The sequence below is a fragment of the Camelina sativa genome, chromosome 7, assembly GCF_030686135.1.
Source record: "Camelina sativa cultivar CO46 ecotype springtype chromosome 7, ASM3068613v1".
Taxonomy (NCBI): Eukaryota; Viridiplantae; Streptophyta; class Magnoliopsida; order Brassicales; family Brassicaceae; genus Camelina; species Camelina sativa.
In genome coordinates, this window is record NC_141886.1 from 549976 (window position 1) to 565849 (window position 15874).

General features: G+C 36.1%; 3 protein-coding genes, 1 long non-coding RNA gene and 1 pseudogene across 5 annotated transcripts; 2 read left to right on the forward strand and 3 right to left on the reverse strand.

Annotated features, from left to right (window-relative positions):
* Nucleotides 1-1040: 1040 nt before the first annotated feature.
* LOC104699620 (putative galacturonosyltransferase-like 7) lies at nt 1041-3220 on the reverse strand. The gene is made up of 2 exons (XM_087457886.1): nt 2730-3220; nt 1041-2633 (listed from the first exon to the last, which is right to left on the reverse strand). Exon 2 carries the CDS (start codon nt 2462-2464, stop codon nt 1370-1372), a length of 1095 nt encoding a protein of 364 aa, XP_087314012.1. The 5' UTR covers nt 2465-2633; nt 2730-3220; the 3' UTR covers nt 1041-1369.
* A 4827-nt stretch (nt 3221-8047) lies between these two features.
* Nucleotides 8048-8649, reverse strand: LOC147940688 (uncharacterized). Its single transcript, XR_015562799.1, has 2 exons — nt 8491-8649; nt 8048-8380 (listed from the first exon to the last, which is right to left on the reverse strand). It is a non-coding gene; the product is annotated as an uncharacterized LOC147940688 (long non-coding RNA).
* A 697-nt stretch (nt 8650-9346) lies between these two features.
* LOC104699621 (uncharacterized) lies at nt 9347-10175 on the reverse strand (annotated as a pseudogene). Its single transcript, XR_015560739.1, has one exon. The product of XR_015560739.1 is annotated as an uncharacterized LOC104699621 (transcript).
* Nucleotides 10176-11671: 1496 nt separating this feature from the next.
* Nucleotides 11672-12305, forward strand: LOC104699622 (uncharacterized). Its single transcript, XM_010414958.3, has one exon. The coding sequence runs from the start codon at nt 11778-11780 to the stop codon at nt 12114-12116; it is 339 nt and encodes a 112-aa protein (XP_010413260.1). The 5' UTR covers nt 11672-11777; the 3' UTR covers nt 12117-12305.
* A 916-nt stretch (nt 12306-13221) lies between these two features.
* Nucleotides 13222-14934, forward strand: LOC104699623 (uncharacterized). The gene has a single exon (XM_010414959.3). It carries the CDS (start codon nt 13585-13587, stop codon nt 14743-14745), a length of 1161 nt encoding a protein of 386 aa, XP_010413261.2. The 5' UTR covers nt 13222-13584; the 3' UTR covers nt 14746-14934.
* The last annotated feature ends 940 nt before the right edge of the window (nt 14935-15874 follow it).

Sequence of the window (15874 nt, forward strand, 5' to 3'; positions counted from 1 at the left end):
GGAAGAGAGAAAGAGAGAAACAGCCTGGGAGAGTGACACGGAGCACATGGAACCAGCTGATTCCAGGAGAAGGTTACAGCAACTTGGCCACGTGGGGTGCCAGGAGGTACACACTTTTGCGTTTATTCATTGTTGTTTTTAATTAAAAAGTACTACTAAATTCCACATCATCTCGAATACTCTCTCTTTTTGTCAAAGAAGAAATATCATAAAATTTGCCCCCACTTTTTTTTTTTTTTTTTACAATTAGTATGATGATATTTGATCACCACCTTATCATTATGGAATGGATGATTCCAAAAATCAAACCGAGTCCTTCCGTATCACATACGCAAATAAAAGGATAATCTAACCAGAACTTTTTCGTCTTTTCATTTTCTTCCCTCTCAAAACAAAGAGGAGCTGCCACCTTTGCTAATACTCGAAAAACTATTCAATTTAAATAATACTAATACTTGCCTATGCTTCGGAAAAGAGAAAACGAATACCGAAACCAATGAATCAATCAAATAGATCCATCCAACTATGTTGTGACAACAACAACAAATGTCAGCACAAAAAAATACATAAGGTGTTAAGTTAATTTAATCTGATTGAAAGCAAAGTGCTTTACTTTTTGGTTAAGAACCAACCAGAGGAGGACAATCAAACGATCAAAGTGTGATCGCATATACATATATCAATTTCAAAAGCTTATTATAATCAGTCCCTTCCACTAATGAAATAAGAAGAAGAGTCGAAGCACTAAAAAAGAAACAAAAAAAGGTGAAGTAAGCAAAGAGACCGACACCATCTTTTATTCTTTTATAACTACGACATACTCTTGGAAGAGTCGTGTCCTTGTTCTGCCTCTTCGGGATTTTTGCAATGTTTTCCATCATATTATTCCAACTTTGAAACAAATCTTACTCTAATTTGAAAAGCATCTCAGAAACAACTAGAGACTGTCGGTGAAATCTTTTCAATCAACTTGTGTTAATTTGGATCAAACGATAAACTATATATATGGGACAGTTAATGTTTTAAGTAAAAAAAAAAAATGACAGAATCATATATATAAAAACATATGGTAAAAAAAGTCTGTACAACAAATCTGAATTCAGTATCTCCTATCTTCTTCTTTTTCATTTTTTTTTTGTTTATTTCAATGCACAGAACAATCATAGAATACAGAGGACGACGAAGAAAACAAATTCCAAAAGTCTGTAAAAATCTTAACAGAAGAAAAAAAAATGGAGAGAAAGAAGAAAGAATTTAATTTTTTTTTCTCCAGTGAATGAAGGAGAGAGATGAGAGAATTTACCTGAGACTGAGACTGAGAGAGAGAGACTATATAATATGTAAAACAGAGATCATCAATCATCAATCATCAGCGTGAGTTGTAGTGTCCATACAAATCATAAGGTGCCCAAAGAGTATCAAGTGGACAAGGCCGTCTGGAATCTAACCGGAACCACGGTTTACCACTACCGGACCAATGAAGCAAGCTAACCGGACCTGGATGTAGATCTCTACAGCTTCCTCTCACGTTATCTCCACCTAGCCCGTGCTGGTTCCACCGATGCTCTATCGGAGCCACCTCTCCGGCGAACACCAGCAAGAACGGTGGCAGTGACCCCAGCTCGTATATCCTCCTATCACTCTTCTTCTGGATCTCCATCCACTTCTCTATCACCTCCGTGTACCCCACGCGCCTCCATCTCTCTAGATCCATCACCATCACCCCCGTGTTGAAGTAGCACGGTTTCCTCCCCTCGAATGCTCCCGAGAACCGCTCGTCCGACCAGAACGCCGCCGTGAAATACTTCGTGAAGTTCGCGTGGCAGTACTCCGGAGCTCCGATCGTCTTCGACCCCAGCTTCGTCTTCCACAGCTTAGCTATGTCATCGACGACGACTAGATCCGAGTCTAGGTAGATCACGCGGCGCACGCAGGGCTCGAGTAGACCAGCCAGGTAGTTTCTGGCGTAATTCAACGGCTGCTCGAGCGCTTGCCTGACGGAGGTCGAGATCAGGGTCCGTACGATCTCGGGATCGAAGTAGTAAACCTTGAACCTCAACTCCGGGAAGGTCGAGCGGATCAAGGAGTCGAGGCCGGTCTCGGAGACGAGGAAATGGAAGAAGACGCTCTCGGGACACGAGGAGTGTTTCAGGATCGAGTGCACGGCGGCGACCGAGCCACGGAGGTACTCGAAATCGAGAGTAATGGCGACGTGGACCAAGGAAGGGTTGCAGACGCCGGAATCGATGTCGGCGGCGGGGCAATCGGCGGCATTGCGGAAGACGGGAGCTTTTCTGAAGGAGAACCTATGGGTCTGTGGATCGGAGGTTGGTAAGCGGAGGTAGGCGTCGAGATGAGAGGATCTGATGGCTTCAGCTGGAGGAAAAGATTGGAGAGAAGGAGAGAGGACAATGATGACCAAAGCGGCGGAGAATAAACCGGAGAATCTCATTATCCAAAGCATCTTCCTGTGGAGGAGGAGGAGGAGGAGATTAATATTGATACGTTTCTTCTTCTCTTCTTGGATTTGAAATCAAACCACCGATGGGCGGCGAAAGAGGAGGAGGCGATAGAAGACCGGAGAAAAGCTAGGGTTCCTTTGATGTCCGCCAGAGTTTTGTAGATGAATGCATCTGAAGAAGAAGAAGACCAAGGTAAGAATCGGATTATTATTATTATTCTGGGTGGGGGGGGGGATCGAAAACTATATGCCGTGGGATCGAAGCGACCTGAGAGAGGAGGAGAGGAATCAAAATTATTTTAGGAATCTTTTGATATCGGAAAGAAGAAAAAGGCGCAGGTTAGGAGGGGGCGGTGCTACGGTGCGCCACCGTCTGCTGTTTTACGCCCTCCTCTCCTTCTTCTCTTTAGGCTCTCTCTCTCTTTATTTTAGTAATTACAAAAGAATGAATAGAAGATGAATAGAAGAAAGAATAAGCAGCAAAGCGGAGAGAGAGAGAGAGAGATGGGGCTTTCTCAGAAAAAAAGACTTATTCCTTCGATTTCTCTTTAGCCAACAAACAGATTTTGTGTATTTTTTCTCTCTTATTAAACTTTTTATTTGTATGCCTAATCATAGCAAATTTTTATGTTTTTTTTTTTTTTTTTCTCTTTCTCGACAGCCTACTGTGACCTTATTTATATATCCATCTCTATTCAATCTTTTGATTTTGAAATCGACTTTTATATGGAAAAATATCTTCTTTTTTTGGTAGATAAATCTTTTTTTTTTTAATGCTACAGTATACATTACTGTATATCAAAATATAATCTATTCATATTTAACATAGTCTGAATATCAAATTTTAACTATTCTACTATGTATAATTTCAATTTTAATCATTAAATTTTAATAATAACTATATTTATTAACTTAGTTTTAATAAACAGTAAATTATGTTAATTTAATATTAATAATCATTAAATTAATTTAATATAGTTTGAATATCAAAAATAACTATTATAGTACGTATAATCTCATAATTTTTCATTACATTTTATTTTAATAGTATTTAAATTGTTTGTAATTTACCTTTTATAATCAGTAAATTATGTTAATTTAAATTTAATATGCATTAAATTAAATTAAAAATATACTAATTAACAGAGATTTACTGGATTATGTTTTGTTATCTCAAATTAATAACACTTTAAGATTAACTTAAATAAAAAAATTCAAATTGTGTATTAACATTAATTATTCGAAATACTAAAGTTATGTTATAATCTCAAATTTATAACACTTTAAAATTAACAAAACCTATTTGTTTTCATTGCACTTTGATATTATGTTTTTAATAAATATTAATGGAAAAACAAAAAAATGCAAACCAAACGTGAACCAAAATCCTAATCAAACAGCCATCGGTTGAAATTGAATTAGATATGCGGCCTATATGCATTTCTTTTTCTTATTATTAGCTGAACTTTACAAATAAATATAGGTACAAGTGTCGTAAAACATTTAACTAAACCGAATAAAAAGGACAAACAAAGACTGAAAAGATTCATGAATTTATTGACAAATACGTGATTTATTACAATAAGTGATAAACTAAAACTGTTCTTCGTGACATTAGCCATTTACGTGCTGAGACTACCCTGTTCGGCGGTTAATGTGTCCATCTCAACACCAAACCATCTTTGCTTACCTTTGACCAACAACCCGGATAACCTGGTCTTGTCCGTTTAAACAAAAAGTATTCGTAGTAGTGGTGCTGTCTTTTGAGTATTACTACTTTTTCTCTTATATTGATTGTTTACTTATACTAAACCAAAATAATTTAATAATTTATAACGTGGAGACGAAGTACAGTCACTAATTACTTCCCGGCTAAATACATTTGATATACAAGATTAAATAATATCCTAATCCAGTTGGAACAAGTAATTGTTAGTTAAGGATTCAGCACACAACCAAACCAATCTTTATTACTATAATTGATTGATTCCCAACTTAAGGGTGAATTAGCCCAATAACCAAAACAAAAAAAGTATAGTAGAAAATAATACTATATTTTAAAAAATTAGAAGATTAGGATGAGGGTAGTGTAAAATTACCAATTTAGTGTTTTTAAGTGGTGGAGGGCAGTAATGGTTGTTGGTCGGCGTGGGCGGACAACGGTGTTGGTCGGCGGTAGCCGGCAGCGTTGGTCGGCGGCGTTGGTCGGCGGTGGCCGGCGGCGTTGGTCGGTGGCGGTGGCCGGCGGAGGTAGCCGGCGGCGGTGGCCAGCAGAGGTAGCCAGCGACGGTGGCCGGCGGAGGTAGCCGACGGCGGTGGACGGCAGAGGTAGCTGACGGAGGTAGTCAGAGAAGTTGGTCGGAGGTAGCGGCCGGTGGTGGTTGTCGGAGTTCGCCGGAAAATGTCGCCGGAAATCGCCGGAAAATGAAAACTATATCCTACAAGATTGTATATTGAGAACCCAAGTGGTGATGGTGATAAAGAGATGAAAGTGGACACGGGAGGTGGTTACCAATGGTGGTTGCCGGCGGTGGTTGCTGGAGGTGATGGTAGTGGCCAGCTGGAGAGTGGTGGTGGTGGTGGTGAGAGGATGGTGGTGGGGGCTGGAGATAGGGTAATGAAGGGATAAAAATTGGTATTATACATATAATATAGAGTATATAATTAATACATGGTTAATGTAGTTAGTTTATAAATTATAGTATTCTTTTTGGTTATACAACCTAATTTCCCATAACTTAATTACATTCATATCGCAAGCAATTATTAAAAAAAAAAACTTTATATCTTTATTAATGCTGATAAAAGTGTAGATTTCCAGATCAAGTGAACCTCATGATTCAGTGTTATATAATAGGACCGTTACTTTCCTGTGAACTTTTGAACTGTATTAATTGTTATAGATTTTTCAGATTTGGATCTTTAACCGGAAACGGGACAAAATAAAACGACTTGGATTATATATATATCTGTCAATTGACTTACGAATTCGTTTATTTTGGAAAATTCTTTTTAAAATAGTTATTTAGTTTGCATATTTGACGAAACTATTATGTTAACAAATTATACACGAGATTATACGTGACTCACTACGTATATTTTTTCATTTATCACTAAAATATCATTTTGTGATTAGCATGGAGAACAATGTCGGTAACATATATACGAAGTCTATTCAACCCCAAAGACAATTATTTGTGTATAAGCATCATATCAGGTACGTGTAGCCTACTTTACGCTTCGTCGTCACTTTCATCTTCTTCTTTTTTTCAAAAAAGAGATATATACTATAATTGTAATTTTATATTGTCGGAAATTATAAATAACATCCCAATATGACAGTTGAAATGTACCATTCCTATTTTATTTTAAATTTAAAATAGTCTTACAAGACAACTATGTTATTTGTGAAGGACTAAATGGGGTTATTGGACTGAGATTTGAATAAAATTTAAAGAATTTAAATGTTATGTATAGTATGTTGTTATTAGATCAAGATTTTGTTAAACTCTGTTAAAGTTTAGTGTTATTAATTTGTAATTTGTAAAAAGTCATTTAAAATCTTAACAAATTTAGGTTATTGGATTCAGATTTTTATAAAATCATTAAAAATTTTGTATTATTCAATTAAAACAAAAGAATCTAAGATTATTAATGAATTCAATTACTATGTTATTGGTTCATGATTTTAGACATTTTCTTTACAAAATAAAATCATAGAAAGTATCACAAAAATACAGAAATTGTTTGGAGTATTTTACAAGATTTTTAAAAATTAATCAATCAAACTCTCTAAACAATCTTTTACAATCTTTCATTAAACTTTTCAAAAATCTTTACAAATAAAACGATTCATTTTACACAAGTAAACTCATATTTCACTATTGATAACAACCATGGATGGTTCATATGTCATTGTATAACTATATAATAAATTTTTAAAAATATATTAGAAAATGAATCGGAGTATCGGACAATTCAGTACGAGTATGAAATGTTCCGAAAATTGTAGAATCAATAAACAAATGTTTCATATTATGTGACTTGTTTTCTTATATGGACCGACCACGAAACTCCATGTGCCACACAACAGACGTTCAAGTAATTCATTCATTCACTGCTGAGCTAATGGACTTTATGCTCTTTGGTCAACTCTTTCGTGATTAACTTATATCACCTGGTTTATTAATTATAATATAATCAAAGGTGCACATGTACATACACGTAACATAATTGAGAGAATAAATAAATTTGTAATTAACATTCTTTTTATCATCTCGTTATTTAGTTTTGTTAAGATGCTTTATTGAGTAAACAAAATGTTAAAACAATTTTGTAATTTGAGATTCCTTTTTATCATCTCGTTATTTAGTTTTGTTAATATGCTTTATTGAGTAAACAAAATGTTAAGATTCAACTATTTCAATAGAATTAAATGTGTACAAAATTCAAAGGAAGCTATAGTGTTTAAAAAAACACTAGTAGAAGTAGTAGCGCTTGTTTTATAAATTAAATAAACCTCAATGCACGGAAACGTTGAGACGCATACATGATACATTGGATCTATATATATATCGTGGGGGACAAAATAAAAAAAGTCCACGCTATTTATTTGCAAATGAAGCCGCTAACACTTACTTGGGGTCACAACAACGATGGCTATTTGTATCCTAGGAACCACGTGGAAAACTCGTTATGTTCATTGATTGCTTGCGCCATAAGTAATGAACCTAGAAATTAGAAGTTTAGGAGTTGGCGAATTACTCTACATTTTTATTAACTTCGAGACGAAAGCATAGAGGCCATATTTATTGGGTCAGGACTTGATGTACGTGGAAGATCGATAACAAACTTCACACCTTATGCTTACTTTTAGTACTTAAAGTAAGATTTAATCAATTAAACTTTTTATAATATCAATTCAGACTTTAAATGTATGAAATGAAGTTAATATACATGAAGAAGTTGTTTAGCAAAAAAAAAAAATATATACATGAAGAAGCTATGTATAATGAATGAATTATTGACTCGAGGAAATAATTATGAAATAGCCATATATTTTAAAACGCCTTTAAGGCCCATTATAGGCTCGGAACTTATAAGCCCAAGTACAGTACTAAAGATTTGACGCAATATGGTCATTTATTAAAGGGAATCATACACACTACACAGTCATTTATTAAAGGGAATCATACACACTACACAATATGCCCATGACTAAATTGGTGTTAACGAGTCCAATAAGTTTGTAAGGAATACTAATTACTTGTAGTAACGCAACTATTCAAATGTATTTCACCGACAAAGATTAGCCCAAATATAGTAATATTCAAATGTAATATTGAGTATATTGTCTTGTCTATCGATGAATAAACTGATAGGATTATCATACATACACGTTTAGGTATCGGTATAGATAGACCAATTTAGTCATGGGCATTCGGTGAAAACGGGTTAATCAGGTCGGGTTATTCGGGTTTGATGAAATTTGGTTTTTGATAAATCTTGCCGAATTAAACCGAAATTATTTTCGGTTCGGGTCGGTCGGTATACGGTTTATTCGGGTCAGTTAACGGGATTAAAATAAATTCCGAAATAAAACCGAATATTTTCTAGTTCGGTTAATTTAAACCGAATTACAAATAATATGGATATTGGGCTTTAAAAAAGCCCAAACTCATTACATATTTAAAATAATCGTAACAAATTTACAAACCCAATTAATATATTTACAAGGCCCAACCCATTAACAACTAGGGTTTTCAACTGTTGAAGACGGTGACACGGCGACGGCGACGGCGTTGGTGATGTCCGACCGTTCAATCTCTCCGTCCGTTAAAATATGAAAATATGATGAAAATGGGTCAGATCTAAAGATATACCAGTTACTCCACTCGTAAGCTTGGTGATGAAGAAGAGCTTAGCGAGCAAATCAGCATAGAATCAAACGAATAAGCGATTAAGAAGAAAGAAGAGCTTATCCTTTAATAAGAAATACACGGTTACGATCTTAGGGGTAAAGATCTTACAACGATTGAGATTTCTGAGAATGAAAGAAGATGATGAATTGATGAAGGAGTAGAAACGTGATGCTGATTGTGGATTAGATGGGAGAAAGAGATGAACTCTCAATTTTAGTTTCGCAAGAGGCGTAGCCGCAGAGGCAAAGAAGAAAATGAAACATTATTAGGGTTAATGATTCATTTCTCTTATATATGTCTGCAGAATCTCGGTTTAGGTAAAACCGATCGGTTCCGATTACCGAACCGACCCGAACCGATATCCGAATTTGCAAATCAATTTCGCCGATCGGTTGGAGCTCTTCTCTGTACTGAAATTTCGGGTTTCTCGGTTCGGTTTTTTCGGGTCGAACCCGTTCGCCCAGGATTGTTAAGACCAAGGAGTGAAGATGCTAGCTTTCTCGGAAAGGTTAGGCCCACTAGTTCATAATGAACACATTATTAGGTCTTTAGGTTCTGGTTATTAAATTAATACACTCACATGCCTGCCGTGCGCTTTTTCATTGAACAAAAGTGGTCAACTTAATTTCCTCTTAACAGTCAACAAAATTAGATTAATTATAGGTTTAGTTTACTTATAGGGACGATTTTGATATAGTATAAAATTTTGTACACACAAAGACATGACTGGTACAACCGTACAACAAACCGTAAATAATTACGATGTAAATGCAAACCTTTATATTTCCAACAAAACTTTGATAAATCAATGAAGAAAAAAACGCATTAAATAAACATTACTATTTGGACCCACAGTCCACTATCTATTTTATTTATCTTGTGGGTGGTACTATTTTTTTCTTCTTATTATGTAAAATTTGATACAGATTAAAATCACAACTCAGCCCTATCAGCAATCTCGAAATAGTACTAAACAAATTTATGATTCTTCTTCTTCGTTGGAAATTTATTACTACAAATTTTTCTTTTAAGAAAAAGGATAATTGTTTGTATTATTATTACCTAACAAGAAACAAGAGAAGAAGAGACAGGAACAACAGCTGGTTCAGAAGCAATCTTGTTGTTGATATTATTATTAGGTGTGTCGCGGTGCACGAGATTCCCCTGAGCCTGCGCCATCAATATCGTCTTGTAAATCTCCACGAGCATTTTCTCATCATACTCCTTCACTGGACCCGACCCAAATCCGGATCCACCGTATCCAGAAGATCCGACAACCCGTGAGTTAGCCAAACGCATCATCATCTTGACATAAGAATCACGCAGCCACACCAAAAACTTCTTGGGCGACGCCTTTTTCAGGATCCTCAGTTTAGGCACGATCTTGATCCTCCAAAACCGTTTCTTTCTGGTCGGATCCATTTTAACCGTTTCCCTGTCCTTCGACCCGGTTTCTTCTCTGATGATGATGACCCATCAAGCTTCTCGTATCCTCTCCACCTCCGCCAGTACCTCTTCGGCGTTATCTCCATCACTCTCTCTCTCTCTCTCTCTCTCTCTCTCGCTATCGATAGATGTGTATGAGTAATAATAAAAAGAGAGACGAATGAGGAAATTAAAGAGAGGAAGATAGAGATATATTGGTTGGGGTTCCCTTTATAATAATGACTCTAGCTAGGAAGACCTAAATGGTTTAATTAAAATCAACTGTATACGCAGCTGCATACACGTGATTAGTTACACGCATCTATATGTATTTATTTATACGTAATAATATACGGTATGATATTGGTTGACATTTTTTTCATTCCCTTTTTAAGTTTATTATTAACATAACGATTATAATTTGTTAGCAATAAATCAAACAATGAATGATCATGTCCCGAGAGGGACATTCGATTTATACATTTTTTGTGAAGAAGTTAATATCCAAAAAACGAATGGTTCGGATAGTGAAGAAGAGTGTTTACCATTGATTGTTTTTGTGAACTAGCGTTGATTCCCTTTGTTGTTTGATCGACGATATGTGATTTCTTGTCATGAGGCAATACTCAATAAAAATATCTCAGCATTTGGTATTTTGTGTCTAACGAATATCACATAATCTATATTTATGTAATAAGCGCAATGGCCTTTAGTGTGAATCGATCACTTTTGCAATAATGACGCTGTGTGAGTGTGACGATACTCTCATGGGCCATGTGACAATTCTTCTGCTTAATCCTGACCGTTGGATCCCTCTTCTTCTTCGTCGCAAGTCTGCTTCTAAAGAAGATTATAGAGGGTGAGATAGACACGCATGTGTCTGTTATAGTGTAATGTATAGTTTTTATGTCTTGAAAATTACTGTATTTTACGTTAAAATGTCTAAATCAAATAAATTGTAGCATGTTTTAGGTGCGGCTACATCGGTTTCACTCATATGTACATAAAGTACAATATTAGTATTAATAATCGTGGGAAACATTTGACTGAAGAAAACGTAATGGGAACATTAATTAATGAGACCATTGAGCTGTGATTTGATCAAATCGATAGATTCCCTCTACCACCGCAAGCGGGAATTGCGTGCAACACTGTTTTGTTTACTAGAAACTCATTTCTACATACATAGATGCAACGCAACTAGTATTTTTTTTTTTTTTCTAAGACTCTCACACAAACAAACGTTGGCCATTTTATCCGTTTCCAATTAGTTCTGTTAATGAACAGAAAACAAAAATGGTTGTGGTTTAGCAAACGTTCTCTAGCCCAAATCAGACCATGCAATTCTAGGTGGAGGGATGAAATCAGTTCTTATAAAATATATAACTAAAAACACTAATAGACAGAACAACTACACTTACAGACCAGAAGTTTTGTTTTGTTTTTTGAATCAACTTGTTCTTGCTATGAGCCTAATACACTATTAAAACATTGGGCCGAATGTTGTTAAAACAAGACCCAAATGTATTATCATCGGAAGCCAGCTTACAAACCATCTAAAGATAAAATTTTCCACCTAACATACATTACAAAGATACCATATAAAATGTTATTATCATTTTGAAACTGTAAGGTAAATATATGGATTGATTCATTTTCCTTATAATTTAGTATATATACATATATAAGTGGAAAACTTGCAAAAAATAAAAAATATAGATTGTAAAGGCAAAGAAGAAGAGAATTAACAAAATTACCATATAAATCACATTTTTTTCCCAAGTTTTCTTTTATTTTTCTAAAATTAACCATCATTAAAATAAATAAAAAAACGAGAAAGCTCCTCATCGATCGCAGAGCCTCTCACAATCCCCCCTTATTAATCTGATATCGATCCTAAAATCGAAGAACCATCCAAATCCATACTCTTACCGGTGCTTCTTCCTAATTCGGAAGGAGCTCTAGAGACAATGGACGGGTTCGGGTCGAACCAAAGAACAGTAGCCGTTGATCGATGGATGGAGATCGTTAACGGTAAAGGTTACGGCGTTGATGGAACAACAACAACACAAACCTACTCAACTCGACCCGTCTCACCGGACTTTCACCAGAGTATCCCCCCACCGCCTGGTGCATCCACGACGACGCATGCGACCGCTGCTCCGTGGAAATTATTCGACGCGGAAACAAAGAGGAAGAAGAGAATCGCAACGTACAAGGCTTACGCTATGGAAGGCAAAGTTAAAGCCACCGTCAAGAAAGGGTTCCGTTGGATCAAGAACAGGTATTCTCAGATTATACACGGATGATTTCTTTGTATTTTCCGGCGAATCATGCCTTAAGCCTGTCGTCGGCGATAATCTCCGGCAACTTTTTTTGTTTTGGTGAGATTTTCAAAAGAGTGTTTTTTATAAAGGCAAGACAATGATTCAGGTCCAACACGGTGGCCCAAATTATGCATCTTTTAACATATTAATGAAGCCCATGTACTTTACTAAGGCCCATTTAAGTTAGTACGATTATTAAATTACACGAGCATGGGGAAGTGTGTAATTTTTATACTTTACTAAGGCCCATGTAATTTTTATAAAATTACACGAGAGAGAAGAGACCAAAGCAAAGCACCTTCTACGCACGATCATAGTTTAGCACGTGAAGCCACGTCTTCTTTTTTTATTCGCTTTACCCATAATAACCTTTATCGATTTACAATAATGCCCCCCGCTTGTGTTAATTATTTTCGTGTATTGTCGTTAATCATTTTTGTGATTTTCTCCAGATTCTGCACGCACTCGATTATTTTATATGCAATAAAATAAATTTGATGTAGTCATCATGTTCATGTAGAGAGAGAGAGAGATGTTAAGCAACAAAATTGAAGTCCAAATAAATTCATACGTTTCGAAATTTAGTACATGAGCAAACGAAACAAATATTCAAATAGTATGATAAAAAAATTTTGAAATGGGTTTTACTGATACGAAATAAATATACACGAACACAAACATGGATATTAGCTCATATTATTTATTGAGAGAGATCAGCTAGATCTTCTATTTGAAAATTAAAAATTGAAAAGTGAGAGTTATAGCTTATGTCAGAGGAAAAAGTAGAAAAAGTTATATAAGCCGACTTGAATGATTCTACTATTTATATATTAGTGAATGTCGCGATAGCATTGGTCGTTTTACTCATTGAGTCATTGCGTAACAAAATAAATGTTTTGTTCTCTGAAAAAACGAAGTAAATATATGAAAGAAAGATGGTGATGGGCAAACTGGTAAAACAGAAATGAAAAAATTCCAAAAAAAAAAACATCCGTAGATTCTTCTTCTTTATTCTATTGGATCAAGCCTGCAGAATCCTAAGCAACAACAACCATTGCATTACCTCTAATACATTATCAAATTCATCAACCAAAAAAAAAACAATTTTATTGTAATAATATTATATAATCATGCAAACAAACATGTCAGATAATTTAAACAATTTATGAAAAAAGATCGCGTATACTGTAATTTACTTTTCCTCTACAGGAAAATAGCATAAGAATATTATACAGAATAAATAAATTAAATAAAGGTTTTGAGAATCGCACAAAAAAAAAATTAGAAAAATGTCAATAAAAAAATACAACATAAATACGTAGTATAACTCTGCTTCGTTAACCTCGCTCCTCGCGCTCTCTCTCTCTCTTTCTCTGCACCAAAAAAAAAAAACATTTTCTTGAGAAAGAAGCCACAACAGTCACAATCTTACTTAGTTACTACTACTACTATGGATGTTGTTGAGAGTTTTGGCCATGGCGATCCTGAAACGCCGCGTTTCAGTGACGACTTTGGTTCTGGCTCTGCTTGCTCCACCCCGTTCGTTAGTGCTCCCTCTAGTCCCGGTCGTGGTCCTCCTCCCGGTTATTTCTTCAGCGCTCCGTCGAGTCCGATGCATTTCTTCCTCTGCTCTGCTTCTTCTTCTTCTTCTTCATCCGAGAATCCTAAAAAGCTCAACTCCTCTTCTTGCGGCGACTTTGAGTTTGACTTCTCCTCGAGGCTGTCTTCGAGCAGTGGTCCTTCCATGACCTCTGCTGAAGAGCTCTTCTCTAACGGCCAGATCAAGCCCATGAAGCTCTCCTCTCATCTTCAGAGACCTCAGATCCTATCGCCGCTTCTAGATCTGGAGAACGAGGAAGACGACGACGGCGACGACAAGAAACCAGACGGTGAGATGAAGCGTGGCAGAGATCTCAAACTAAGAAGCAGATCTGTTCACCGGAAAGCCAGATCTCTCTCCCCGCTACGAAACGCAGCGTATCACCAATGGAACCAAGTTGATGAAGAAGAAGAAGAAGAAGAAGGAGAAGGAGTCGCCGGAGAGAGAGAGGTGAAGGAGTGTATTATAAGGAAGCTACAAGAAGACGAAAACGTGCCTTCAGCTGAAACGACACCGTCTTGTTCAGCTTCGTCTTCACGATCATCCTCTTACGGTAGAAACTCCAAGAAATGGATCTTTCTCAAGGATCTGCTTCATCGTAGCAAAAGCGAAGGAAGAGGCAACGCGAAAGAGAAGTTCTGGTCCAACATTTCATTCTCTCCTTCCAATTTCAAAGACAAGAAACTCAAATCTCCTCACCCTGCTGCTGAAGAGAAACCGATTCAAGAAACTGTAGTTGACGAATCCAAGAAGCAGAAACAGAAACAACCGCCGCCGAAGAAAACTCCGTCCGTCGGAAAACCAACCAACGGCATAGCTAAGCGGCGAGGATCACAGCCGTCTGCTCACGAGCTACATTACACAACGAACAGAGCTCAAGCAGAGGAGATGAAGAAGAGGACATATTTGCCCTACAGGCATGGGCTCTTTGGCTGTTTAGGGTTTAGTTCCAAAGGTTACAGCGCCATGAACGGTTTAGCCCGTAGCTTAAACCCAGTTTCGTCCGGTTAAGTCATCATCATCAATTAGATTAAGCAAAAAAATGTTTTTTATGTATAGATTATGAATCCTCTCCTATATAGTATATGTCATTGTATTTTTCAGTTCTTAGATTTGATTACTATGATTCTCTATTTAGTTCTTGGGAATGTATTCAGAATCTTTAAGAAAAAATATTACAGTGATGTGTTGTAGTAAAAACAGTTTTGTGAGTTTTTTTAGTGGTCTTTTGGACAAGGTAGTTAAGGTAATGAAAACAATAATGGTGGGGTGGGGTTTTAGTTTGTTGAGACATGAGAGAGAGAGAGTGCAATAATTTTTTGTAAGTACTCTGTGAGATCTGCAAAAGAAAGAGATTAAAATAATTAAAATGAGAAAATTTGGAGAGGAGGGGCCATGAGTGAGTTGTTGTGTTTTGGAGTAATGTGAGTGAAGGAGTTAAGAAGAGAGAGCATCTTCATCATCTACATGACCCATTTGTGGTTTGTCTTATTTAACATTTGGTGATTGAAACTGCATCTTTCAAGTCTTATCTAATTGGCCTTTTGCTAAAATATTACTATATGCTTTATTATATTGTTAATATCACTCACTATCATCCCTACCATGAGTTCTATATGGTTTTTTTTTTCCTTGTGTCCTTAGTTAAAATATCTACACTCTTGATTCAACAATAAGATATTTCATATTAGATTAGGTTATGTTGAAATGTGAAGCAAATCTCCTTCATAACTATGATTAGATAGATGAATTTGGGTTAAAAGACGATAATAATTACAATAAATAACGAATACGAACGGTGTCGTTTTCTGCTGCCACTGCTGCGGCAAAAGTTGTCGTTGAAAATAAAAACCGAATAATATATAATTTGACGTGCACGTATAGCTACTTAGTGATCCACCGCACATCATAAAGATTAGCTGTCTTATCTATCTGAAATATACGATTCAACCCACATGAACTTGTCTCAGTTTGGGCCCAAGGTTTATATATAAGCTCTCTGATTTTATACATTTTGTGAAATTAGAAAACGAAAGAAAAGGCCACGTGAGTTGTCGTAAGAGAAGAGTAGTAAAGAACAGAACAGAGGAGGTCCATACTTTGACATGACCCACTCCTCTGAAAAGTGAAAATCTCTCTT

Excerpts from the sequence above, each read along its gene's own strand:
- LOC104699623 (XM_010414959.3), top strand. The coding sequence starts at position 13,585 with ATGGATGTTGTTGAGAGTTTTGGCCATGGCGATCCTGAAACGCCGCGT.
- LOC104699622 (XM_010414958.3), top strand. The coding sequence starts at position 11,778 with ATGGACGGGTTCGGGTCGAACCAAAGAACAGTAGCCGTTGATCGATGG.
- LOC104699620 (XM_087457886.1), bottom strand. The coding sequence starts at position 2,464 with ATGCTTTGGATAATGAGATTCTCCGGTTTATTCTCCGCCGCTTTGGTC.